At 43.8% G+C, this 25,053-nt stretch overlaps 1 protein-coding gene across 3 annotated transcripts in view; it reads left to right on the forward strand.

The window, feature by feature from the left end:
* Positions 1 to 4,870: 4,870 nt before the first annotated feature.
* mef2aa (myocyte enhancer factor 2aa) overlaps positions 4,871 to 25,053 on the forward strand; it is a 34,445-nt gene continuing 14,262 nt past the window's right edge. For all 3 annotated transcript variants that reach the window (XM_061282073.1, XM_061282075.1, XM_061282074.1), the window contains exons 1-3: positions 4,871 to 5,030; positions 16,450 to 16,719; positions 19,593 to 19,796. In XM_061282073.1, coding sequence (XP_061138057.1) covers positions 16,666 to 16,719; positions 19,593 to 19,796 — 258 coding nt within the window. In that variant the 5' untranslated portion in view covers positions 4,871 to 5,030; positions 16,450 to 16,665. The remainder of the gene's footprint in view (positions 5,031 to 16,449; positions 16,720 to 19,592; positions 19,797 to 25,053) is intronic.

The raw sequence follows: 25,053 nt of genomic DNA on the forward strand, positions 1-25,053 counted from the left end.
AACCCGGCGCCCCACCTGCTCGCTGCCCCCGCGCACCAGCCATCAAACCCCTCACAGCCGTGCGCAGCCATAAATCACCCTCAACAAAGCGGCTCGTAATCTGCGACGCGCAGGCCTGACATGCAAATGTATTACCTGTTGTCGGCAAAAGTGCGATTGCCCCCTTCTGAGTGAATCCTCTGTTTACCTTTGTGGAACCAGCAGGATACTGTCGAGACAAAGTCCGCCACAAAAGAAGCTGACGGCGGCAATTCAGGAGACAAAGCCCCTCTTTCCCCCAACACGCCCGCTGCCTTTTCATGCCGGATGACATGCTTGTATGACTTTGCCAGACAAGATTTAGGGATTTTTTTTCCTCAAGCACGTTTGTAAAACACGAATAGCAAATGATCTCCTGTGAATTGGAGTGTGGATAGCGGCGGCGTACGCTTGGAATTAGCTACAATGCCGACTTGCAATGCTTTGAGTCTACGTTTTTTTAGGGACGGGAATTGTGAGGGAATACCGTATTTGTGTGACAACTTTTTAAAGTGTTGCTCTGTCGCTGAAATGGTTATCAGCCGTTGATGCTATCTGTTAGCCAGTCAGTAGGTTTTTCCGTTGTCAGCTTTAAGCTAGCATTAGCAATCTTGAAGTTGCTTCATTTTGAACAAACTGTGTGAGAATACAGTATTGAGTCATTCTATCTGGTAAAATGATGTCAAATGACATTGTCACCATATGCTAACGTTAGCTAGTCAATAGTGTTTTCTGTTATGTGTTAGCATTAAGCTAGCATTTTTTAAGTTGCTTTGTTATATTAAAATATACAGTATTTAGTCATTTGAACTGGTTAACTTCTGGTGTTGATTTATTGAACATAAATATATTTGCTGTTGTATTTGGCGGTAGAATTTTGACACTTTGCATGACGTGACCAAGTTCTGCTGCGTGCCTTGGGGTTGTTCGTTGCGGGGCCGGCTTTTAACATTGCCTCTACACTTAATAAATATTTTATGATGCAAATTTTCAAAATCCAAGCAGACTGGAGGTTTCTTTCAGATCTCAGCTTGGAGTAGTTAGGAATTGCTTTCTCATCATCCCGAGAGGCGTTTTATTACCATTTGTGCCTAATGAAGTCTCCGGCAAGTTTATACCGAATCTGATAGCCTGTTTAAAATTTCAAGACTGCGGAACACTTAAAATGTTGCGAGTGAAAAGCGGGACGTAATTGGCTTTCTTGCGCTATGGTCTGACAAAATACGTTACACGGCACAGCTTTAGCTTGATGTGGAGAAATGGATAAAATGTCACGGAAAGGCAGAAACGAGGTCCGCCCACATGTTCCTTCGGGGCATTTTCTCTCTGTGCTCGGCCCTCGTGTTTGTATATGTATATTTTTTCAACATGGAGGATTAACAGAGATGCTACCTGCTGCCTGTTGAACTTCATCATCAACCCGTGATGCAATCATGTCATCAGATGTATAGAAAAATTAGGCAATGGTCATGTACGATTGCCTGAAATGGAGTTCTTTTCAATAAATGTTGCTTGTCCTTTTAATTAAACGGAACCATGGGACTTTATGCCCCCCGCGGGGTCTTTTTGCAGTCACTTTGGGATGAAGACGGAATTTGCTAATATCACGGAGCAACTTGTCATTTGAGGTGATTAATTAAAAAAAGGAGTTGAAATTAGGGATCAAATGAATAATGGCGAGCGCAGCTTCGTTCCTGACCTTGTTCAATTTTTAATGAGTTCAGTACAATAGAGATTCATTTTTATAAATGGAGCTACAGGCTCACGTGAACACTGCAGATAATTAAAGATTGTCTTCTTATTATCCAGATTTTTGCCGGGGAAAGTAAGTCCCGTGTTTGGGATTCTGCAGCTCACACTTGATAAGCATTCAAGGAGCCAGATGAAAACACAGAGATGAATATATCAAGACACTCCTGAGACTTGTGTTCCCAGGAGATATTATCACAAAGACCTTTCCAATCCTGATGTTGGCTGCCTCGGGAAGAAGTCAAAGTTGTTTGCCATGTGAGAGATAAACAAGATTCTTGTCGGTAAAACTTGACAACAATGAACCTCTCATTACAACATCAGTCCTGAATCTTAAAGGGGACAAATTGTGGAAGGGTGACTCGGAAAGAAATTGTTCCATCTTCGGAGTGCCAAGTGCCAGACACGACTGCCTCGTCAAACCAGGCTAATTTATTGACTGCAACTGTCAGTTTAATTTGTTTATGGTCCGTAAAAGGACAACATACTGCTGAGCTACGGCCTACATTCAAATTTTATCCAGGCAGCAGTATTTCACTTAATGTGAGATCATAAAATTCAAGAAAGACAAAATAAATCAATGGTACAGTATTAAAATAACAATTAAGTGATTAAACCTAAAAGAAATTAAATTAAATCAAAGTATTAAATATAATAATTAAAGAAATAAAAATAAAATAAAACCAAAGTATCAAATGACAAGTGATAGAATCATGGTGGATATTTTTAATTTTTTTGCCAATCCTTGGTTGCCAGTATAATGATCACCATTCAGATGTCATACTGTCATTGCCTTGCAGTTGCGTGTTATTCTGCGGGCTGTCAGCGGGCCGTCTGTTACGTTTTAATTACAACGGCAATCGGGAGGATATGCGGACTGTGAGAGGCAACTTATTTATGGAGTGTGATCTCAACTGGATCACGTGGAAACATTTTTGAATTTGGAGAGACTTTATGTGTTGTTCCTGGAACTGGGCTGTTTTCGCTCTTTATAAATCCGTTTTAAAACTTGTGTCATTACTGTACATCACGTTTAATGATGCCAACAGATTGAGCTTAAATAAAAAAAAAGCTTTTATTTGATCAAACCAATTAGTGATTAATTTGAGGCGTGTAATGAAAGGTAAATGTTATGTTGACAGTGGTAAATGAGGAAAAAGGTTGGCAGGGGCGTCGAGGGTCTCCTCAGAATGGCACAGCTAACGAAGTGGTGGGACTCCAATGTTTCTCCTTCGCTGTTGTTGCAGATCAAACCAGACTTGCGCAGCCTAATCAAGCTCTCGGCTTGAGACGTGTGATTTGAGCTTTTTTTTTTTTTTTTAATTGGGGGGAGAAAGAGTGTCTGGGTCTATTTGTGGTGTGGCGCAGTGTTGGAAATGCCAGCTGTCATGTCATGACTGTGCTGGAACAAAAAGTTATTTGGAAAGCTCCACGCCACTTGTTGGAATGCTGGTAAAAAAAAAGTCATTTTGTACATACGGTATTTTGTCTTGAATCATGATTGACACTTGAGACTAGTCCGCAGATGCATGGCCGACAAATCCATGTCCACGATGGGGTTCAAGCCAAGGTCCTTTTTCTCCTCCCTCATGACTCTGTGTTGATGGATCCATGTACCATCGGTATGTCAATAATGTCAGCGTAAAAATGTGATTTTGATTTCAAAAGTCGATAAGACACCTCCAACCGAAGCCCGGGTTGTAGTTTTTGGAGCCTTTTAATTGACACAAGCAACCTAATACTGTGTACTCGCTGTGCTCCTAATACCTGACACATGGAATTTCAGCTTGCCATAATATTGTCCTTGTACAGCTTGAGTTTGCACAGCAAAGCAAAAGGAGATGAAGAAAAATTGCAGGAAGAGCCAGTCTGCCTCGCTTCGCCCCGCGCTGGCCATAAAGCACACTCTCATTTAACCTGGATGGCCGGCGTGGCCAAAAGCCAAGAGCACAACAATGCAGACATGGCCAGTTAGTCTCAAACGCTTGTCCGCTGCTTGTTTCCAACTGTTTTCACCCTGACTCTCCTCTAGTGTTATCTGATACTCAGACCATGTGCGAACCACATTTCTTCATTTTTTTTTTTTTTGCTGCCAAACTCAATGCAACTATCTTGCTGATTTTAAGCTGCTCTCTTGATTACACTCGTTGGACTTTGCCAAGTTATTAATTGTGTTTACACAAGCGGGCCAACAAGTACATTCATGTTTGACTGAGTTTTTTTGTCCGTATCTCATGATATTGAATTTGAACTTGAATTAATCAAGAATGTGTCTATCATGTCCCATGACCGGCATGATTCAGTCTCATGATGTTAAGATGGGTTAGTGTTACGCTGAACAATCACGGAGGGGCTCATACTAACCAGATTAGTGCTACAATGTTTTATTGTATGACATCTGTTGCGACCAAAATATTGTTGTAAAGGGCTAGTTAGGAATTACAGGTATTTGTTCTTTCTTGCTTCCCACAACTACCATGAAAGAATAATGTTCCTTCATCCTTCCCATTCCCCCCCCCCTCTTTTGTTTATTTATTCAACCTTCATTCTTTCGACCACCATTTCTTTCTCCTTCTCTCACTTCATTCTTTCCTTCCACCCAGCCCCACAATCAACATTTTTATTTTGCTCAAGAATAGGCGAAAAAAGTCCCTTTAAGTGCACGGATCATGTCTGACAAGCATGACACCTGCTTTCCTCTCCCCATTTTTACATGATCAACAAACATGCTGTCATGTTCCAAAGGCACGGCCGCGCCTCCCCTTTTGGCCCTTTACACGTGACCCGATCCCGCCTCTTTTCTTCTCCGATTGGTCACTCGGTTGAGGCGCTGCGTACCACGATTGGTCGCTGCGCACGCCCTTCACAACTACCGCTGTTGTCTTGGCGATGTGACGTCAAAGAGCGTTTTTCTGTTTATTCTAGTCCCTATTGTGTCCCTTAATTATATTTTAGGATAAAAACACTATTAGTTGATGATCTGCTACCAACTTTTGTCAAAACAACTGATTGATGTTATGCGCGTGCGCAAAAGAAAGCTAGTGACTTAAGTGGGCGTGGGCGAGGAGCGATGACGTGTAACGAGGGGGCGGTGCCCTGCTGTCAAGAGGCAGACTGGCTTTTTCTGAGTTTGTCAGCTTCCCCCTCCTCCTTCTCAACACCCCCGAAAATAGCAGCCCAGCGTGTTCAGTGTGTTCAGTGAACGTTTTGTCCAGCGGATCCGCCGATAGTGTCCTCAACAAACCCGACCCGGGACGAAAAAGGTGAGTGATCGCAAATAGAAACATTTGTTGTTGCAAGGCAGCCGTGGCTGACGAGGGCGAGTTGGTAACGCCAGAGGGAGGCGTACAGTACAGTACAGTACAGTACAGTGGTTCGTCGAGATTGGAACATGTAAAAAAAAAAATATATCATTTCTTTTCACTGACAAAATTGTCAAACGGCTGTTTTACTGCTGCAAACGGTTTACTTGCGCGGTAGTAGGACGTCACAATTCTACCTGTCATTTGCTCCTAAAACGAGAGAAAAGTTGACAGTTCTTCCCCTTTAACCTGATTAAAGTGGACATTTGAGTCCGTTTGGCTAAAGTTTGCCCAGTCTTTGATGATCAATGTCTTATTCACCGTGCCAATCACCATGGCAGCACCTGTTTTTTTTTCTCCATGCACAATGGGCATGCATTCTTGTTATTTAGACAAGAGAAAACTTAATATTCACTATTACTCTTCCAAAACTAGTCTAACTAGTCTATTGTGATTCCCCCCCCCCCCCCCCCACTAGATTTTTGAGCGTTTTGTACAGCATGTCTAAACAATGCTGATCACCTTTGTGCATGCATGATTTGCACTCCTGCTTAGGTTTTTGTTTTTTCCTTTGTAGATGTAAAAAAAAAAAAGGCACATCTTTCTTCTTAACTCAGTAAAACTAGTCATTACTTCCATTTTGCTTGCTATGGTTTAACTTTTACACTTTGACAGTCAAAACCACTTGGTGTGCATCATGATAAGAAAAAAAGTTGACAGTTCAAACCTCAAACCTTAAATGTGCCCACTTTTGATGATCGGAGTTTCCAGCACCTGCTTTTTTCTTGCCATAGTGGCACGCTTGCTATTGTTTTTGTTTTTTGTCACGTAGCCAGGTGAAAACCTGACAGCATTCATTGTTCATTCAAAGTTGACGTCCTGGGTGGTTTACGCTTCTGGTCTTGTTGATCTCGTTGTTGTTTATACTCGCTAAGAGATTCGCTGCCAACTCTGAGCACTTGAAGTCAAAATGCTGCCAGACTGAAGTTATTATTAATTTATTTTGGAAAGTCAGGACGATCTGGCTGCTTTTTAGTGGAATTTAGGTTTGAGGGTGTATTGTAAGAAGTAATATGAGATCCTTTTTTTTTTCCACAAAGAATGCATTTTGGGACTTTTGTTTGCTAGAAGTCTTGCTAGCTCATCTGCTCACTCTTGAGCTATGCAAACTTCTCATTGGAAGTCTTGGTCCAACTCCAAGCTTAGCTCAACTGTATTGAATTTCCAATTCCCAGCTCGAGTCGTGCGACGCTATCGTCGTCGTCTGGTATTTGTCTTTGGTCACGATGGCCCGTTACGGCGCAGCAGCTAGCGGCTGTTTGCCGCTCCATTATGATGGCAAAGCAAGCGAAGCAGCCTCCAATCTGCAGTCATTAAGGCCCGCGCGTCGCCTCGGGCCTCGGCGATAATGTTGCTCATAATCCGCGTCACGTGATCTTCCATGCGTAATTTGCGGACAAGAAGCATTTGAACAATTTACGAGCTGTGTTCGTGCGTCTGATTGAGCTGTCGTCCGCGTCTGACTTGTGCGTGTTGGTTTAACCTCAGTGACCTGTAATGTTTCCATCATGTAAATGTTCTTTTTTTTTTTTTGGACAGTTTATGAAAATCCCATAGGTCTCTAGTAAGGTGCATTTGGAAGTCGTCAGCGTTTTTCCTCGAGTTCCTAATCGAAAGGGAGATAGAGGATGTGCGAGGAAGAGGGCAGCTGCAGCGTCCTCTCCCCGCACTCAGTCCCCACTTTAATCTCGACGCTTCAGCGTTCTTCTTCCACCGCAAATGTGGAGTGCGTGGGCGCGTCGGATCTGCAATTAAAGCCGGTTGTCAGAAAGAGAAAACGTGGTTTTAACACTCCCATAAAAGACCTTCTCCCCTGTTTTTCTCTCTGGGTAAGAAGTGCAAGGGCACTGGAGATTGAAAAAGAAATATTTTTTATTGTTGTCATTGTAGTCCAACAGCAAACTTGTTCATACTTTAAATTAAATCTTGACTTGGTCAATTGAAGGAAAAAAAAAAGTTCCACAGTATTGACGTGTTAATATTTTTTTTTTCCTCAGCTTTTTTTTTTTCTTCTTTTGAATCAAAATCATTTTTACTATCAGGAAAGGTTGCTCAGTGAATGACCCCCCGCCCCTCCCATTTGACTGAGAAAGCATTTGGTAACATGAGTCATTGTTTATTGGCGCGCCATCATCAATATGGAGATTTCAGCGTTCTACTGTGAGACCTGGAGGTCACATGCAGAATCTTGAGCCTGGCAGATAATGTTTTACAATGCCGTTTACCGGACGCCATCGCCCCCCCCTGCCAAAAAAATCCCTCACAATAATCATCATATAGAACCATTCCTGCCGCTTGATGATAAACAATAATCCATATGAACATATTCATAATTTACAATTTGGGTTTTGTGCTAAATGGGTCACCATGTGTGCTGTCATGCTAGCACTAAAAGCTTTGCTAGCTTCACAGTAAGTCTTCAATTCCCCCCACTTTTCTGTTTGTGCAAAAAAAATCGCTTGACGTGAGTGAATGAGGCCCTGTTTGTATAGCAAGACGGCAAGCGGCGACCTTTCAACTATCCTGCTATGGATCGAGACCTGTTGGTGAGCCCTTGGCTTCGTCTCACTCAGCACGCGTGTTGCTGAGCAGGGCAAAGCAGCTCAAGGCTCGGCCGAGCTTGTCATTTTTTTTTTTTTTCCCCTGACACGAGGTTTGGACCGGACTTCGGCGTTTGCTTGGAATGGTTGTCTAAGTCCTTCTTTGCTCATAGTTACCTTCTCTGTTTTGACTTGTGGTGGAAACTTATGTATGTGTGAGGTGATGACTTTTGCAAAGTCATTTAGCACCTTTGTGAGATGTCACCTCCACTCATTTTGGCTTTCTGGGGTGTGCAGGAAGAACCGCACAATCACACTCTGCATCACTTGCAAGAGTATGTGGGTTCACTCAAAACCAGCAAGGCCGAAACGTTTGTGGCCCGTAAGGTTTCACATCAGTCATAAAAAGTGGTGACTGTCATTGAAAGTAACTCTCGGGCAAGACGTGTTTGCTGAGTTGCATTTTATCAGAATTTAAATGAGACTCGGAAGAAAGAAAAAAAAACCATACAGTAAATCAAAGGAATATATTACAATCTAATTTACGAGATCAAAAGATTCCCATGATGACTCATATAGTCCTATGTATTAAATTCCTGATGCAGATAAACAATTGGATTATGAGCGTGGAAAATGGTTTCTATAAAGTTCTCAAGTTCTGAGCGAGTTAGCCTATTTTGATGGCATTGTCCGTAGAAAAGAAGCACTTGTCCAATTCCAAGTACGTCTTTTGTTATTGTGGTCACGTTGGACAGAACTAGCGATACGATTAAAGAAAGAAAAAAACAAAAAACTTGATGCCCTATTTCAGTCACAGGAAAGCAATATTTCACATTTTTCTAACAGTAGACACACAAACCGATTGTTCGTTTGCTAGTCCGATCCGGTAGCTGTGCAAAGGCCCACAGGAAAGGACCCCCGGCATCCTTGTTTTTTCATCTGTTTGAGGAACCTTGTGAACCAAGACAGCTTTAGGCGGCGGGAGGTAAGCCGAGTCGCGGCCTTATTCAGCAAAACACATCAAGCATTACGACAGCGAAAGGGAAGCGACGCCCCCGCAATCACGCACGCACTCCAGTCGAACGGCCCCGGATCCGACCCACAGTCCATAAGTTGAAGACTCTTCCGTGGTTCAGAGAGAGCAATTCGGGCTCTGATTGGATGCTTGCGTTGTTGCTCTTCTCTGCGCGTCTCACAGGGGATCGTGATTCTGTTGCGAGGTGTGGAGTCTGCCCGCTGATTGCCCGTCGAGGTGATAATGGTGTCGGGTTCTTCGCCAGCGAGCCATCGGTGGCCCCGCCATCTCATCAGATGGCGGGCGTCCTTTTGGCTTGCACGCGGAGAAGAGTGTCCAAGCCGTCTGCTTGGAAATTTGAAATGTATGCAGAAATTCGGGGAGATGCTTGGAGCTGCTTTTAGTGGTATGTCGAGAACCTCCCCTTTAGGGTCGTTTTTTTTTTTTTTAAGGGGGGTATCAAGTAGTTATTTGTTCATGGGCCGCAGATTAGAGTTGACCAGGAAACAGCTTGGCAGAGAAGATTGCTAGTAAGGCAAGCAGCAGGGCCTGTGGGGGTCTCTCGCTCTCTCTCGCTCTCTCTCGCTCTCTCTCTCTCTCGCTTGCTCTCTCTCTCTTTGTCTCTCGCTCTCTCTCTCTCGCTCTATCTTTCTCTGTGTCTTTCTCTGTCTTTTTCTCTCTCTGTCTTTTTCTCTCACACTCCATCTCTCTCTGTCTTTCTCTCTCTCTCTCTCTCTCACGCTCCATCTCTCTCTGTGTCTTTTTCTCTCTCTCTCTCTCTCGCTCTCTCTCTCTCTAACTTTCTCTCTTTCGCTCTTTCTCTCTCTCTCTGGCTCCTTCTGTCTCACTCCATCTTTCTTTATCATGGTGTTTGGACACAGTGTTCATGTGATAGTGAGATAGCATCATCTGATTTGTGTGTGTGTGTGTGTATGTGTGTGTAGGGAGGGGGGCTGCAAGAAAAACTCTTTGGCTCCCGTAGTCGAACAGCTATTCTATCTACAGATGTTAGATCAGAGTCAGCGCCGCCTTGGAATTATTGTTCTCTCGTTTAAAAAACGGGTTCATCTGCGTGATGTAAGCAAGGAAGAACTGAAAATAGAATGTGGGAATTTCCCACACAATTATATCAAGATAAAAAAAAAACCTCTTAGATGTCAGTTGTAGAAGTTGTTAGGAAAAAGTGTGATCCCTTAAAATAACACAAGTGCAAAAAAACAACAGAGGATTGGAAACCAAGATTTCATATCCAAAACTTTACCAGTGGTCCATTTGAGGGTTGACTCAACTGACCCCTGTGTGAACAGCGCCACTTACATCCTCCCCCCAAAAAATCAGCTGCACTTATTTTCTAGAAAATGAAACATCACTGCCGGTTGAGCTGGTCCAAGTTCAGCGTCGATATGACTCACGGTGGACCAACCTGGTCGGCCGGATTGCATAAAGCTTTTATGCAACGCCACGTTGAAAGAGGCATCAAGTGGAGGATAAAAATGGGAAGAAAAAAATCAAATATTTAGAACTATCGTTTTATTTCCTTGACAACCATGCAAAAAAAAAAAAGCACTGAAAGAGTACAGCGACTCTCTCTGAACTGTTGTCTATTTTTTTGGGGGGGGGCCCATTGCTTATCAAGCAATGCGAAAGTCGCAAATCTCTCCAATCGGACTCTAATCTTGATGAGATCGGCGTAAACGGCGTGGAGTTTGCTGAGACGCATTATGCATGACATCCCTCTAATATCCTTACGCCGCGGATTCCCTCCCGGAGGAAGATCTCAGTTCATCATCGCTGTTTACCATTTTGGGAGTTGCAGCGTGCGCGCAACATCAAAAGGCCGCTGTAGCACAGCTCGCTCGCGGGCTTCTTGCCTCGGAGCGTCGGGCATCGTCGCTCCCTATGGCGGCGTTGGCATTATCCTCCTTTCCCCAATGGGGACGTCCGTCCGATGATAGACAGACATGGCCGACTTGCATATCACTAAAAAGTGATGAGCGGGAACCGACCTTTTTTTGTTTGCTGTTAATGATGGCCGAAAACTGTAAACAAATAAAATTAGTATCATGTCTACCTCACATTCCTTTAGATGTGGGTCCTAAAACTTTAGTCCACGACATATTACCGTAATTCTCGGACTATAAATCGCGTTTTTTTTTCATAGTTTGGGTGGGGGGGGCGACTTATACTCAGGAGCGACTTATATACATATATATGTTTTTTTTTCCACTTTTTTGGGCATTTTATGGCTGGTGCGACTTATAGTCCGAAAATTACGGTATTCAGGAATTCATGTACAGGCAGGGACGTGGTGGCCATTGTTAATCCAGATTTTTATTCCGGCCTGATAAAACCGCATTATGTCACCTTGAAATTTTGATATCAGTTTCCCTGTACTGTATTTACATCCCGTTTATTTCTGGTCTACCATGTTAAGACATGAACTTGTTAAAACGGACATTCCCATGTTGTTAACGTGATTTGGGTGATGAGCTTCTGTCAATTACATTGACTGGACATGGCATGACAAACAAGGAATGCTAGCTAAGAGGCTCAAGTGGCAAACTTAATACACACGCTCGGGTCGGTTAACAAGCTCAAGACGTATCATGACAAATTGACACGCAGATTTTAGTCTTGGAATGAATTCTAATCAACATACACAGACCCTGAATGTCAGAACTATGACGCAGAAATGCTAAACGCTATTGATAACCAGTAAATTGAGATATTCACTCGCACGATTAATTGTCGATTGATTCTATCGTCGCATTAATGAAGTGATTCTCATTTCCCCGAGTACCCGGGACGCATCGGATAACTTCTGTTTGACGTCTTTGAATGGATTTGCGGAACCAACATGAAAAATCACGATGATCCTTTTCGACAGACGGCCCATGTGGTCATCGGGATAGACTGAAGATTTTTCATGTTGATCTGTGACTTAGTGATTGGAGATGATCCAGCGTTTGTTTGGAAGAAAACCCAGACGCTTGGCTTTGTGCGTTGCTGAAAAAGAGGCAGAAAGTGGGCCAAGCGGTGGAAACGCTACAAGCCGCGCCCGACGTGCGTCTGACTTCTCATTTGCATTCATTTTTAATGAGCCATAAATCATCACCGAAGCTCGGCATCAAAGACGTCGTGGTTCTGTAGTTGGCGAAAAAGTTTCCATCCAGGGATTTACCTCGAGAAGGAGACGAGCTTCTTCCACATGAAATGGATCCCACCGTTAGGAGAGGGTCATCTCTTTATCCTTGAGAAACTGAGAACGCATTCATCGGCCGGGGCCACGAGAACCTGACTGACGCAAATGGATCATTGGGAATAGAAGTGTCCCAGCAGTAATTATATTACCACACCGCCACACACACGCGCACGCACACACTCGCGCTGAGGTAGGATGGCACGGGTGCGGGATGCTGCCTTTCTTTCGTCTCGTTTCCCCTCTGCCACCTTCCCTCACGTTAACGTCGTCGAGCCATCTTTTCCACATCCGACTCGGAGTCTCGATTTCTTGAAACCCCTGTTAGCAGACACCGGGGGAAGTGTGTCGGAAAAGTTTGAGGCAAATGTAATTTGTCTTTCTTAATATGGAATGTCGGGAGGGGTAAGTGACTGGAACAAACAATGAAATCAAATAATGAAATAATAAGGTTCTAAATTAATTTTAGCCCCGGATTAAGATGACTATGAATACGCTGCTTGTGCTCTGATTGTTATTGAGATATTTGCAAAGTACAAATTTTGTTGTTGTATTGACACTTTAGTTAAATCTCATGGATTTAGGTAATGAGGTTTGTTTTATTTTTGATTTAGTGACATTTACCCCCCAAAAAACAATCCGCCATTTTTTTTTTTTTGAGGATTTTCACACCGAGATAAAGTTAAATACTGCTATGGGACAAATTAATTTAGTTTTTTTGCCTGGAATAAATATTGTTAAATATATAATTTTTTCATATATATTTTTTAAATTAATTGTCTGAGAAATAATTTTTAAAATATGATTATTGTCCTTATTCATGATAACCTTCCTCAGCATCCCTTTACCTTCCGTGTCAGTTTCATTTTTTTTTTTTTTTTTGCCCAATACGCTGCTCCGTGGTACTAAGTCAGTTACAAAAGAGACATGAAATTAATGTGGTGTCGTCTTCTCATGAAACCCCAGGGCACTCGGTCAAAGTCACCTTGCATAGTCCTCTCTTCCCCTGACAGTAGCGCTGGAGTGAGATGGAGATGTCTGCACGCTCGCACTGTCAGCGTACTATGTCCTATTTGGTTGTTATTCGCCGTCATCGTTTTTAGTTGTTTTTTTTTTTGGGACATGATCTGCAGGTTTTTTTTTTTTTTTTTAAGACAGCGGTGTCATTCGGTGAACCATTTTGTCTCACGTCCTGTGAGGCTTTGGCTTCTTTTTGATGTCATTTGCTAGGTGATAAGTAGCTTCCCGTCTGGCTTGCGCTAGGTGCGAGCAGCATGAAGGATTGTTTGAACTTGCATTGATTCAGTGAGGGATTACAGCTAGGTCATCGGAGACTTGGGCCGAGCCGCCGCCGCCATCGTCGTCGTCATGGTGGCAGATTAACCACTCACTCGCTGTCTGTCTGCTCGGCCGCCGTTTGGTCGTGCGCGCCGGTTTAGGTCACACTCTCCTTTTCAACTATAAATTTTTATACGCCGTTTGATTGATTTTTCTTTTCGGCTCGATCCGACTGTGGGGCGGATACATATTACTTTATCGAGTAAAGCGAGGGAGATACGCCGTGACCTTTTATCACTTTCAAGTTTTCCGTCCTGGAAGTGTTTTAGATACTTTTTAAAATTGTATTTAAATTTAAAGACATACCATGAACTCTTGTTTATAACTGCGGGGTGTTTCACAAATTCTGGAAAGTGACAAAGCTCATATTGCCCAGCTCTCCCTCCAAATTTTTCAATTAATCACTTATTCTTTCCTCTTTGTGCTCTTGTAATGGCGTTTATTATGTTTCATTAGTTGCCGTGGTAACCGCATCGCAGGAGTGAAATCACATCAGAAAAGAAACACGGGGAGCGGTTGTTTGTTGTGGAGGGATCAGCCCCCTCCACCAGATTATCATCAGGAGACGTTAACACTAGTGATGCTGCAGGGGCCACAATCCTGATTTTTCACCACTGGAGAGTGAGATAAGTGCACAAAACGGGAGGGGGGGGGGGGTTCGGTGTGTGGCGTGAAAGGGCTTGCTTGCCTCCGCTCCCCAACAACTGTCTGTGTGGGGGGGCTCACGATTCACAAAGACTAAATTGTCCGAGATGAGCAACTCAAACGTCGGTTTTCACGGAAGATTCCAAATTGCCGGTAGGTGTGGGCGGTATCGGCTCCTGCTCACCCTCACAGAGAACGCTTGTAAGGGGAGGAGAGTTCATCTTCCAGCATGTTCCCAATGCATATCTGTGATTCATTCTTATGTAACCAACCAGATGAGAGCTTTGGAAAGTAAAAAAAAAAAAATGGAGGGAAAGGTCTCCAGCAACCAATTGTAAGCTTGCGCACGTCACCGAGCCTGTTTAATGAAGCTTCCAGTAAACATAATAAGCCGACGAAGCGTAGCCACCAGAGATGAACCCCACTGTGGTTGTTTAGTCTCACACTAATCATCACAACGGCGCTCAGATGGGAAGGGTGTCCCCGAGGTGGTCACTCCCTTCCCGCCTCTCCAGATTTTTGCCTCTGACTGCGGAGAACAAGCAGACGTGCCGAAGAATAACAGGAAGTGGACGGGCAGGAAGTGGAATCTTGTCTACCCGAGGCCCGCCGTTGGATTGTGAGGATAAGCAGTTGGAATCCCCCAACTGTAACGCGAGCCGGGCTCGCTGGCTACACTTCTTATGATTTCCTCTCGCAGGAACGGCTTCAGACTGCACCCACACACACCTCCGTACACATTTTTGGGGGAGAAATCTGCTGCTTGTAGACCCCCCGTTCCCACCAAGCAGTACTGTTTGGCACTCGTAAAAAAATAAATAAAAATACCCGACTCAAAACTGTCACTTTTCAGGCTAGGTTTAGCCTGGGTTGTTTTTTTTCCGCAATTAAATCTTTTAAATTAAATGCAAGATGCCCTTCATTGACCAATCATTATCCCCCGGTGGCCGATCAAGGAAATCTCGGCAAATGCGAGAATAGCCGTAACTGCAAACGGAGTATGCAAGCACGTGCACATCATTATCTCGGCTGTCACAGCGGGACAGCTCAAGACTGGAGGCATAATGGACGCTGCCATGACATTTCTCTTACACCGATGTGAAATGACAAGCTGAGAAGGAATTCAGACAGCAGGTGTGCAACACTCTCAATTTATTGCACACGCTAGGAAAAAAACTTAGCTCAAAGCTAAGGGTGGCTCTTGGGCACAGAACCTGAATCCTCTCTTTGGTCCATTTAACATCATTGCCATGAACAAGTGTTCAGTAAATTTAGTATATCGATTAATTGATTATTTTTTTTCTCGTTCACTCTCGCATTTGTTTTTATTTAATAGGATTATGTATGGAAAAAACGTCAACATTGATTGATTTAAATTATGAGGAAAAAAAACATTGTAATTGGTGAAAGATAACATTATTGATTGAATGTATTTTTATCAAATTAGCACTACCAAAACAGACTTAATGTCCTGATAAAGCTTTGAGTCTTTGATCGTAATTCGATTTAATAGGTACGAGATCAACATCAAGCTCGCACATTTTCATGACATTTGCTCTGGGTGATCTCTTTGCCCGATCCAGAAAGCCAGACATGGTAATTTCAGCTCATCTGTAAACTGTAATGACCGCGTGCCACCGGAAAATGCGCATTTTTATTGACACTGCCAATTCTGCCTCCGGCTTGCTTGCTTCACAACTACTAACTGCATCTAATCGACGCAGTTGTTAACCTTTCTACATTTGCGCCCCAAAGGCTGAATGTCGACAATTTTATCAGCTCGCAATATGTGATTAATGTTCCTCCAGGACAGGGGCGATAATTCTTCTATTCGGGACAGACCGACATGGATTTTCCCAAGGCAACGTTGGCCAGTTTACACCTTCATATGAAAATATATATTGATATATTCATATAGTTCCACCCCGTGATCTCCTTTGCAGCCCAGGAGACTTGTCGACCTGGGACTGGGCGCTGTCTTAATCATCTTAAGAGCAAAGTTGGCATCATGGTCAGCTTGGGGAAGGTCAATATAATGTCACCGCGCTGCGTTTGCAAGCGGAGCATAAATGCTTTCTGTGGACGGGCTTAAACACTTGAAGAAAAACATACTCTCCTGCTGTTAATCCAAAATTTAAAGGAAATGTGACTAACACCGAAAATGGTCTTGTGGTAGATGCTAGCACAAGCGCGCGTTAGCTAGCTAGCTCCTGATATTAAATCATAAACAACCCCGAACGAAAGACGGTTGGAAGTCCTGTGATGATAATACTAATTGGCATCTTTTAGCCGCTGACTTGTTTGTTGATGTTGCTTTTTCTTTCTTAAAAATGGCAATGTAGCCGTTTACAAATGTTTCCCCCGCTGTCACTGGCTGTCTTTCATTGACTTCATCTGTAGCACACATGAGGGGGGCTAAGGCCCCGGACATGTGGGTTTCATACTCGGGATGACATTGAGAACAGAAGACATTTGTACTTTGAAGTGCCTAAGGAGACATTACCGAGTGTCATGTTAACTATGTTCCGTCTCTCTCTCTCTCTCTCTCTTGCTCACTCGTCTCTTTTTGTTTTTTTTTCCTAGATTGTGCCGGGTGACTGCTGAAGAGCATATGGTGCGTGGAGACCAGCGAAAGTGTGCATACCAGAAGAAAGGACTTGCAAAATGTGCTAGGAGAGCGTTGGACGTGAAGTGTGTGTGTGTGTGAGTGTGCGCGTATGTGTGTGTGTGTATGTGCGTCTTCGATCGTCCAATATTGTCGGTGAAGTGTCAGAGAGACGGGAAAAAGGACAAAGAGCCATGGGGCGGAAGAAGATACAGATCACCAGGATCATGGATGAAAGGAACAGACAGGTACATTGAGGAACTCTAAAATTGATTGGGCAGCACTGTGGACTAGTGGTTAGAACATCCGCCTTGCTAGTTCTGAGGTTCGAATCGGTTCTGGCCTTCCTGTATGAAGTTGTAAAAGGGGTTGCTGGTGATCTGTCCAAGTGGGTTTTGGGTCAAGCTGCCGTGTCCAGACCTGATCGCCAGCAAATCGTACAGTCAGATAAAACATAAATACTTCAGTTGGCTGAAGTCCGCGCGGACTCAGTGCTCTTAATGTACTCGGTATGGCGCTGATGTGATTTCCAAAGTGTGTCTGTCATCAGAATGCTTTTTCCTCCCTCCCTCCATCGTTTCCCTCCCGCCTTACCTCTATCCAGAGTCCAGCAGCTGTCTTTGTTTGCGTTGATCTAAAGAGACATCCCTTCCTCAAGTCTTATCCGGTTCACTGAGGGCCGTGACATTTCTTTGTCATATTTACAGACTCTCTTCCCCTGACACCCTGCAATTACGTCCAGAAAAATTGATGAGGCAGCAGGAGTGGCAACGTTAGTCAGACCACCACCCGCCACTTGGGGCCTTGGCAGTAGGCCTGCCCCCCACCCCACCCTCTCGCTGTAATGTGTTTGGTAGCAATTAGAAGCGGCCGCAACACCGCAGCAGCCTCTTATTTAGCAGGGCGGGTCATTGGGGCGCACAGCATCCTTCTCCTCGGTCACTCTAGTCTGGCCTAGCCGCAGAGCTGGATAGAATTCACTCCATCGGAAATAAAATACCGAACAGATAAAGTCCCTTCGGAACACCCTCGATTGATCAGGAACTCATCAAGTCCAACCGGGACTGTTCCAAAGTCACAAGAAAGAAAATGGGCCATTGCATTGGGAACTAATGAAAGGTAATCAATGTCCCGGTAGCTGCCCACCGAGTCTTTACGCTTTTATCATCAATGCTCAGGCAGTTTGCGTTCGCTTGGTTTTGCTGACTCTGCAGAAAATGCGTGAGGACAATGCTGTAGAATACAATCAAGTTGATATGATGCAGCTAAGACTTTGACGGTCCAGCTGATCACCAGTCATCAAGCCAGATTGTCACCCTGATTGCCAATGAATGCTGGAAAACGACCGTCCGGCAGTATCGGCGGTGCTTGATTCTTCTCATTCACCTTATGACCTTTGGGAGTGGCAGATAGAAGTAGAGCCAGATGGTCTCTAACAGACTATAAACTGGTCTTTAGGTCTGACCTGTATTTGGCCTCAAGATTCAGTTAGGCAAAAACCTGATCTTCACATTTGAGTAGTTTTTGTTCTCCAATTTAAGGCGTTTATTTAACTTCAAGATCAACTCAGGACATCGTTCCATGGGCATTCCCACACAGGACAAGACCTTTGCATCCTCATTTGTCCACATGGTGATCCTCGGGGCTCTTTGCTGTCTCCAGCAGAGATGATCCAGACCGACAGCCACGATGGACTGCGCACTACAGCAGCCAGAGGGCCAAGGTCATTCTGCCAGCTGGTGCTAGACCTCCCTTTGTCTCCTCTTCTCTTCAGTTCTCCCTGCATCTCAATCGGCATGTCTGCCATCGGGACTGACACGAGGTTCTAATAAGGCTTCCAGTTCCTCACCCCTCCAAGGTGTTAGCAACTTTGGCGTCTTCTGCCATGGCCCAGTCACAGCTGCAATCACAGCCCCAGATGTCTTGTTTGGCGCCTCCGCCCGAGGAATGACATTGATAGACCCGTTAAGTGACACACCAACTGTGTGTGTGTGTGTGTGTTGAGGCAAGAACTGTTGCTGTTGTAGGATTTTTCATTATTTCTCTTTGTCGAATAGCAAAAAATCCCGGAATCATTCACGCCCCAATCCACGGACACTCCTCTCTTCCGCTTCCAGTTCATCTGCCAAAGAGCGGACAATTTGTTAATCGTTTTTCCCTTCCCGCGAAGCTGGCCCCTTCTCAACCCCCGTTCCGCTAGGTTGAGCAAACAAACCGACAGGCTGACAGGCGGATGAGTGAGTACGAAGGGCGAGGGGTGGAAGGTGGGACATGTCCCGATATTGGTCTTTGCACACGTCCGCTTGTCGGCTTTCATATGGTAATCTGCTTTCGGGCCATCATCAGAGTGACAGTCAAAGATTGAATTACAAAAGAAATATGGAAAGAAAGTATTCCTTTAATTCACTGTGATCATTTTTGGGTGATATTGGTGTAAAGATAGAAAAAAAATGATTGGCCACAGGTAATAGTTTGGGTTTATCATGTAAATATTTATTATAAGAATATATTCATTTAATCTATTTATTTTATATATATATATATATATATATATATATATATATATATATATATATATATATATATATATATATATATATATATATATATATATATATATATATATATATATATATATAGTTTCTATTATTATTAGTATTATTATTATAATATAGAAAATGAGATGTACCCTTTTTCCAAAATTTAAAACCGTTCAGCTTTCTGAAACAACTCAATCAAAAAATTTTTGACAACAATGTAATGTGGTGTAACATAACGACACGACCGTCCAGAAAAACATAACTGCGGAGATTCAGGACATGGTCACTTTGCTTGAGGGGGCATTTTTGGGGCGGTTCCATTACCAGTTGGAATGATGTATGACCCGATGTCCCATCTGAGGCCTCAAGTTACAAAGCTTGTGCTGCGCTACACAGATAGCTTTCCGTATATGGCGTCAGTGGCTACAGTAATGTATGGATGCTTCTGACTCAGCCCGCTGACTTCCGCATCTTTGCCCTGACCTCTTAACTCGACATTTTGGACCAGCGCCATCCTTTCGAGCGGACAACATCAATAATTTGAATACCCAACAGTAACCTATGCTCCGTTTCTCCGTCAGGTCACCTTCACAAAGAGAAAGTTTGGCCTGATGAAGAAGGCGTACGAGTTGAGCGTGCTGTGCGACTGCGAGATCGCCCTCATCATTTTCAACAGCTCCAACAAACTCTTCCAGTACGCCAGCACGGACATGGACAAAGTGCTGCTCAAGTACACCGAGTACAACGAGCCCCACGAGAGCAGAACCAACTCGGACATTGTGGAGGTGAGCCTGTTTTTGCTTTTTTGCAGGTGCGTCGAATATTGTTGCGTAAATGCGGAATAATCATTTTGGGTTCAAGGCCTCATTAGTCGGCTAATAGTGCTTTGCTAACGTTTTGGACATGCGGCAGACGTATGAAGTTCCCTTCTTCAGTATAGGTCACATCATGTCTGCGCTCCCTGATAAGTTCACGTCCACCAACTGCTTTAGGAAACCTATCTGCTAACCGTTTCCCGAAAGATAGCGTCCCCCGTTGTCGCTGACATGTCCTCAGCGTGCGTTCTCAGCGGCTGTAAAGTATAATAGAAATTCGGCATTTGCTCGCTGAGCCTTTTAAAAGTTTCCCCGGCGTGCAATGGCTGGCTGTGGCGTTCTGCCAGCACAGAGAAGGCTCTGCCAAAAGGCTAAACTGTGAGCTAAAGGACATTAATGAAGGGGGAGATCTTATTCTGAGTTGATGGACAAAATGGAAAAAAAATCTGAATGTACTCATTTTCTAGAGCCAGTTAGCGGGTATCGGGAGGAAATCTGTCACCTCATGAACGGCTTTTACTGAAATTAGAGACATTACGTGTGGCGCACAAGAGTCAGCTGTGGCCCATTATCTTTTATTCATGCCGCCACTGCCGCTGCTTGTGAATTACCTGCTTGGCAGAGCTGCAGCCAAGTGCACTCTGGCAAGCCGGGAAGACTCGTGCAGTCACTCTTTCATCGGGGGCCAGCAGCAAAAAAAAAAAGCCAGGGCTCACCTGCATAAAAAATAAATAAGCACATGCCTTGCTTACGTAAGAGTGACCATAAATGTCTTTTTCTGTGCTTGTTTCGGTCTGACCCGAAGATGAAAGTTTCATCAGTTCCATCGCACGCTAGTTATGACTTGACTTTTGGATCAGTCGCAACTCCCGGGTTTGATTTTTCCTTCCGTCTCGTAAAAGCCGCAATCGTCCGATAATCGACCGAAATCGGACACATCAGCCCATCCCGTTTGAATAGAAGATCTTTGATTCTCAGGGTCTTTGAGTGGTCTTAAGTGGGCAAATCATGGCTTTTTGGTGGCCAGGTCCAATCACCAAAGCAAGATTTCTCATGCACGAGCAAATATAGCTGATTGGGCTACTCAAGGAAGCTTCACAAAAGGGCAACAACAAGGCGGCGTTGTCCCGGACAAATCACCCTCGCCCCTCCCATCCCCCATCTGGCTACATGTTGGGCGCTCAGAAGTGAAGAAGCAGAGCAGAAGTAACCCCGCCATTCCACTTCAGAGCATCCCCCAGGCACAACCTCGTTTTGCTCGTCCCTGTCAAAGGTGGACGATTGACTGTTGAAATTCTGTCCTCTCGCCAGATAGAAGCCAGCTCGCAATTACGACAAGAATCCAAATTTGTCCGGAGAAATGAGCCTCACATGAGAGCACTTTTCCTGAACACTTATCTCAATTTTTTTATTGCGTTAAACCTTTTTTTTTTTTTTCTTTTTCTTTCTGGGGCGGTGTTAACAATCATGCGCCTGTTTGTTTGCAGCAAGAAGGCCGCCGGGTCGTCGTCTCCAGACTTTTCACACAAATGATTATCCTTTGGTGACAAACTGAATAAAAAGAAAAAGTTACATTCCTGCCTAGCATGCGCTGATAACCGTACAGCGTGGGAGAACATGCCTCCATGTTTTCCACAGATGGATGCTTGAGAGTCTGGCTCACAGTTTTGATAACCCGGCGGAGGACCGTAGACTTTGTCTCCGATTTGGCTCCGAGTCCAAAGCCAAGCAGGCGGCTTTTTTTTTCTTTGTGAGCGATAACGGATGAGCGCTTTCTCATGTGGCACTCTGACGGAAAATCTCTGTCGATACGTTCACCAAACCAGAAACAAAGATGGGGTTGAGGATGGAGTTGAGCGGGCTGTCACGTTTTTTTGGCCCATTTTCAATGTAATACAGTACAAAGGGAAATTCCTTTCCCGCTTGATTGATGTCGGTTGTACAACACTTGTCCAGACTTTGAGGTTTTTGTTTTTCCCCCCCACACGAATAATCAGCCACACATTTTGGCTGACTGGACTGCTGGCAGACTCTTAGTTTGTAATTTTTTTTATTTTTTTTTATTCAAACTTAGCCTAGTTTGCAATTGTCTCCTCTACATCTTTGGGCCTCGTAGTAGTTGGCGTTTTTTAATGGAATAAAAAAAAATTAAAAGGCTGCTTTTTTTTTACCGATGATGCCATGTTCGTGTGCCAACTCGAGGTCAGCCACGTCGGGGTTTTAAGGAATGTTACCCGAACCATTAAAAAGTCACGGACGTCCAAGATGAGTGTTTTTTGGAACGAGTTCTTAGAATGTTTTTTTATGTAGCGAGGCAGTTTTCTCAGAAGACATTTTTTCTGTTTTTTTTTTTTTTTTTGGTTTTGTCCCAAATGCAGGGAAGCCCTCATGAGAGGTTTTAACACCACTGCGCCAATTGTGTTTCTTATTGAATTCTTTTTATGCCACAAATGAAAATGCTGCAGTTAGTCATTACATTAATCTAATAATATTCACTCCTCCTACCCTCTCTCTCTCATTCTCTCCCCGTGTGGAGGTAATGAGATTTTGCCCTCGCTCGACTTCTAACCTCACAGTGTCATGGCCGACACGGAGGGATGCTCGTACGTCACCGGGGAAAACTTTTAAATCGGCATCTTACAATTAATAGACTTTAAATTGTAATCAAATAGAACCTAAACCCTAATTTACTGATCTGTTGTGGTCTTCAGTGTTATTCAAAGTTTTTTTTGCATTTCTTGGCTGGCTTGTCAGTCTTCTCTCCTGATGAATTGTGAACGTAAACAAGCGGCCATCATTCATAGGGAAATTTTTGCCTTATCTTGCTTCATAATAAATAGGCCTGGCCATTGTTCCTTTGGGAAGAAATGGACAATTCTTTCTCCTTTCATGAAAGACCAGCCAACCCCCTCACATGACGGAGGAAATGAATATATAATTATCAGGCAGCTTCCATTAGCTTCCATATCAAGATTGCCATCAACTATTTTTTTTTTCTTGGTTATAAATGGACTTTTATAAATCATTCAACGCAAAATGTAAATTCTGACCGTTACAGAATGTCAGCTGCATTTTGGCTTACCAAGGACTAAGCTGCCTTTTATTTGATTTTTTTTTATTATTTAAAATCGGTGGCGGTGATGGGCGGAGGTTCGGAATGTCAATCAAAAACCTGAGCGCTATAGTGATTAAGACTCATTTCTAGCTTAATGAATGCAAATTGGCACATCTGCTACGGTGGGTTAGCTGTCCGGACTCTTCAATTAGTGTGATTGATCAATTATCCGAGTGCTGGTGGCTCAACGGAAATGGAGGCTGTTGCGGATGGCGAGGAAAAAAAATGATAAGGGGCAAAAAAAAAAGAAAAAAATCAGCCGCATGAAGGCTTGTATCTCAAAACGTTACTTGTATCTCAAGGTAGCATAATGTTAAGTCGTTTAACAGGTTGTGTGTTTTCTCTTGGCTGGTTCTGTCATGAGCCAACTTGTGAGGTTTTTTTTTTTCTTTCTAATGTCACTTTTAATAGGACAAGGTCTCATTTCCCCTTTGGGCTTTGAGTGGAAAAAAAAAAATCATCAGGCTCCAATGTAGTTAGTATCTGAGGGCAATGAGACAGTCATTGGATTGTTCATGTGGTTAGCCCACAAAGAGGCCTGCTAAAGGAGCAATTGCTAAGTTACAGTCGTCCTTTCCTTTGTGAACCTTTTTTTTTTTTAAACTCAGTGGTGCCTCAGCCGGTGTTATTCTGTCTCAGCTTTTTTCTATTATGATGCTTGTTACCAGGATACTGCCAAGAGGTTTTCTGCTTTTTGGCACACATCATGCTTCATTGACGTCAGTGCTCAATTATGTTGCATATGTCTCATTTCACACTGAGGGGTCTCTCTTTGCAAAGTGCAGAATGAAAGGATGCACGGCCAGTCTGAGTGGCTTTTTTTTCTTTTAATCTTTTTCATCGAAATATCTTGGAGCAGGGACGCAAATACGTCATGTAGGGTCGGTTTTCAAAGTGTTGGTTAAAATGTGATCAATTAAAAAGTCATTTTTGAAAATATTTTCTCTTTAAACCAAATGTGTTAAGTTTATGAATATTTCTTAGGCTAAGTCGTCTGTGAAACATTTTTTCGCTTCTATCCTACCATTACTCCATTTTCTATTAACAATCAATTTATTTATCTTACACAAATATTACGTCCCCTGCAACGAAACAAATGCATTATTGTAAAAAAAAAAAAAAAAAAAAAAAAGGGGGCGGGGGCTATTTTTTCAGCTTTTATTTTTAGAAGGAAAAACAAATAACTTATTCACGCGGAAATGTTTTTTTTTTTAAGCCAAAGATAAGCAAGTGAGAAGTAATCACTCCAGATTTTGAAATAAAACTACCACTTTTTTTCGGATCCCCAAGTTACAGTTTACTTTTTGGTTCTTGTACTGGGATTGACCGGCCATCATTTCAGGACGCCCCACCACCCGCATTCATCTGGGATAGTTTCCATAGCGACCACGACCCCAAACAGGATGCGGCGATGTCGACAATGAATGTCTGTGGTTCCGTATTGTTTACAAAGCAGGACACGTAAGATTTTGAACGTAATGTAAGCAGCTCATGTTGGATGGTGGGAATTAATTGCGCAACGTCTCCCGCTCGTAAACCCGCGTGTTATGAACCACATGAAATAGGTCAAGATCGGGCTGACCTAATTTGATTGGCTCTAGCTGGGCGGCGGCGACGTTAGCGAAGCTGTTAAAAGATCATTAAACCGCAAGCCCCGAGTCCACCCTTGTGTTCTTCGCCGACCTTCAGCAAGGTGCTGAAATACACCGCGGTGCCTTTTGAGTTAGCGACAACCCGCTCGCCCTTGTGCCCCCCTCCTCCCGGTGTTCCCGCTGCGTAGCCAACCTCCTCCTGCCCAAAGGCGAGGACGGAGCAAAGCCCGCTGGGATGGGCTGGCTGGCACCACGCCACCAGCCCCCAGCAGCAACTTGGACCGACCAGAGCCAGAAAACGGAGGTTGCTTCAGATTGATGAGGACTCAGGTCTGCGGTCAGGGTGTAGAGTGTTGCGGAACAGACGTCCTGCTGGCATTTCCTGCCCTCTTTGCTGCCCAACAGCGCCTCACCATATTCACTTCATCGGAACTCCTAATTGTCCTTATGAATATTTTAGAAGCCAGCAAGGATTGGAGTTCAGGGCGGGGGGTACGGTTTCAAGGGACCTGGCAACTAA

This window comes from Syngnathus typhle, linkage group LG7 (assembly GCF_033458585.1).
Source record: "Syngnathus typhle isolate RoL2023-S1 ecotype Sweden linkage group LG7, RoL_Styp_1.0, whole genome shotgun sequence".
Lineage (NCBI taxonomy): Eukaryota > Metazoa > Chordata > Actinopteri > Syngnathiformes > Syngnathidae > Syngnathus > Syngnathus typhle.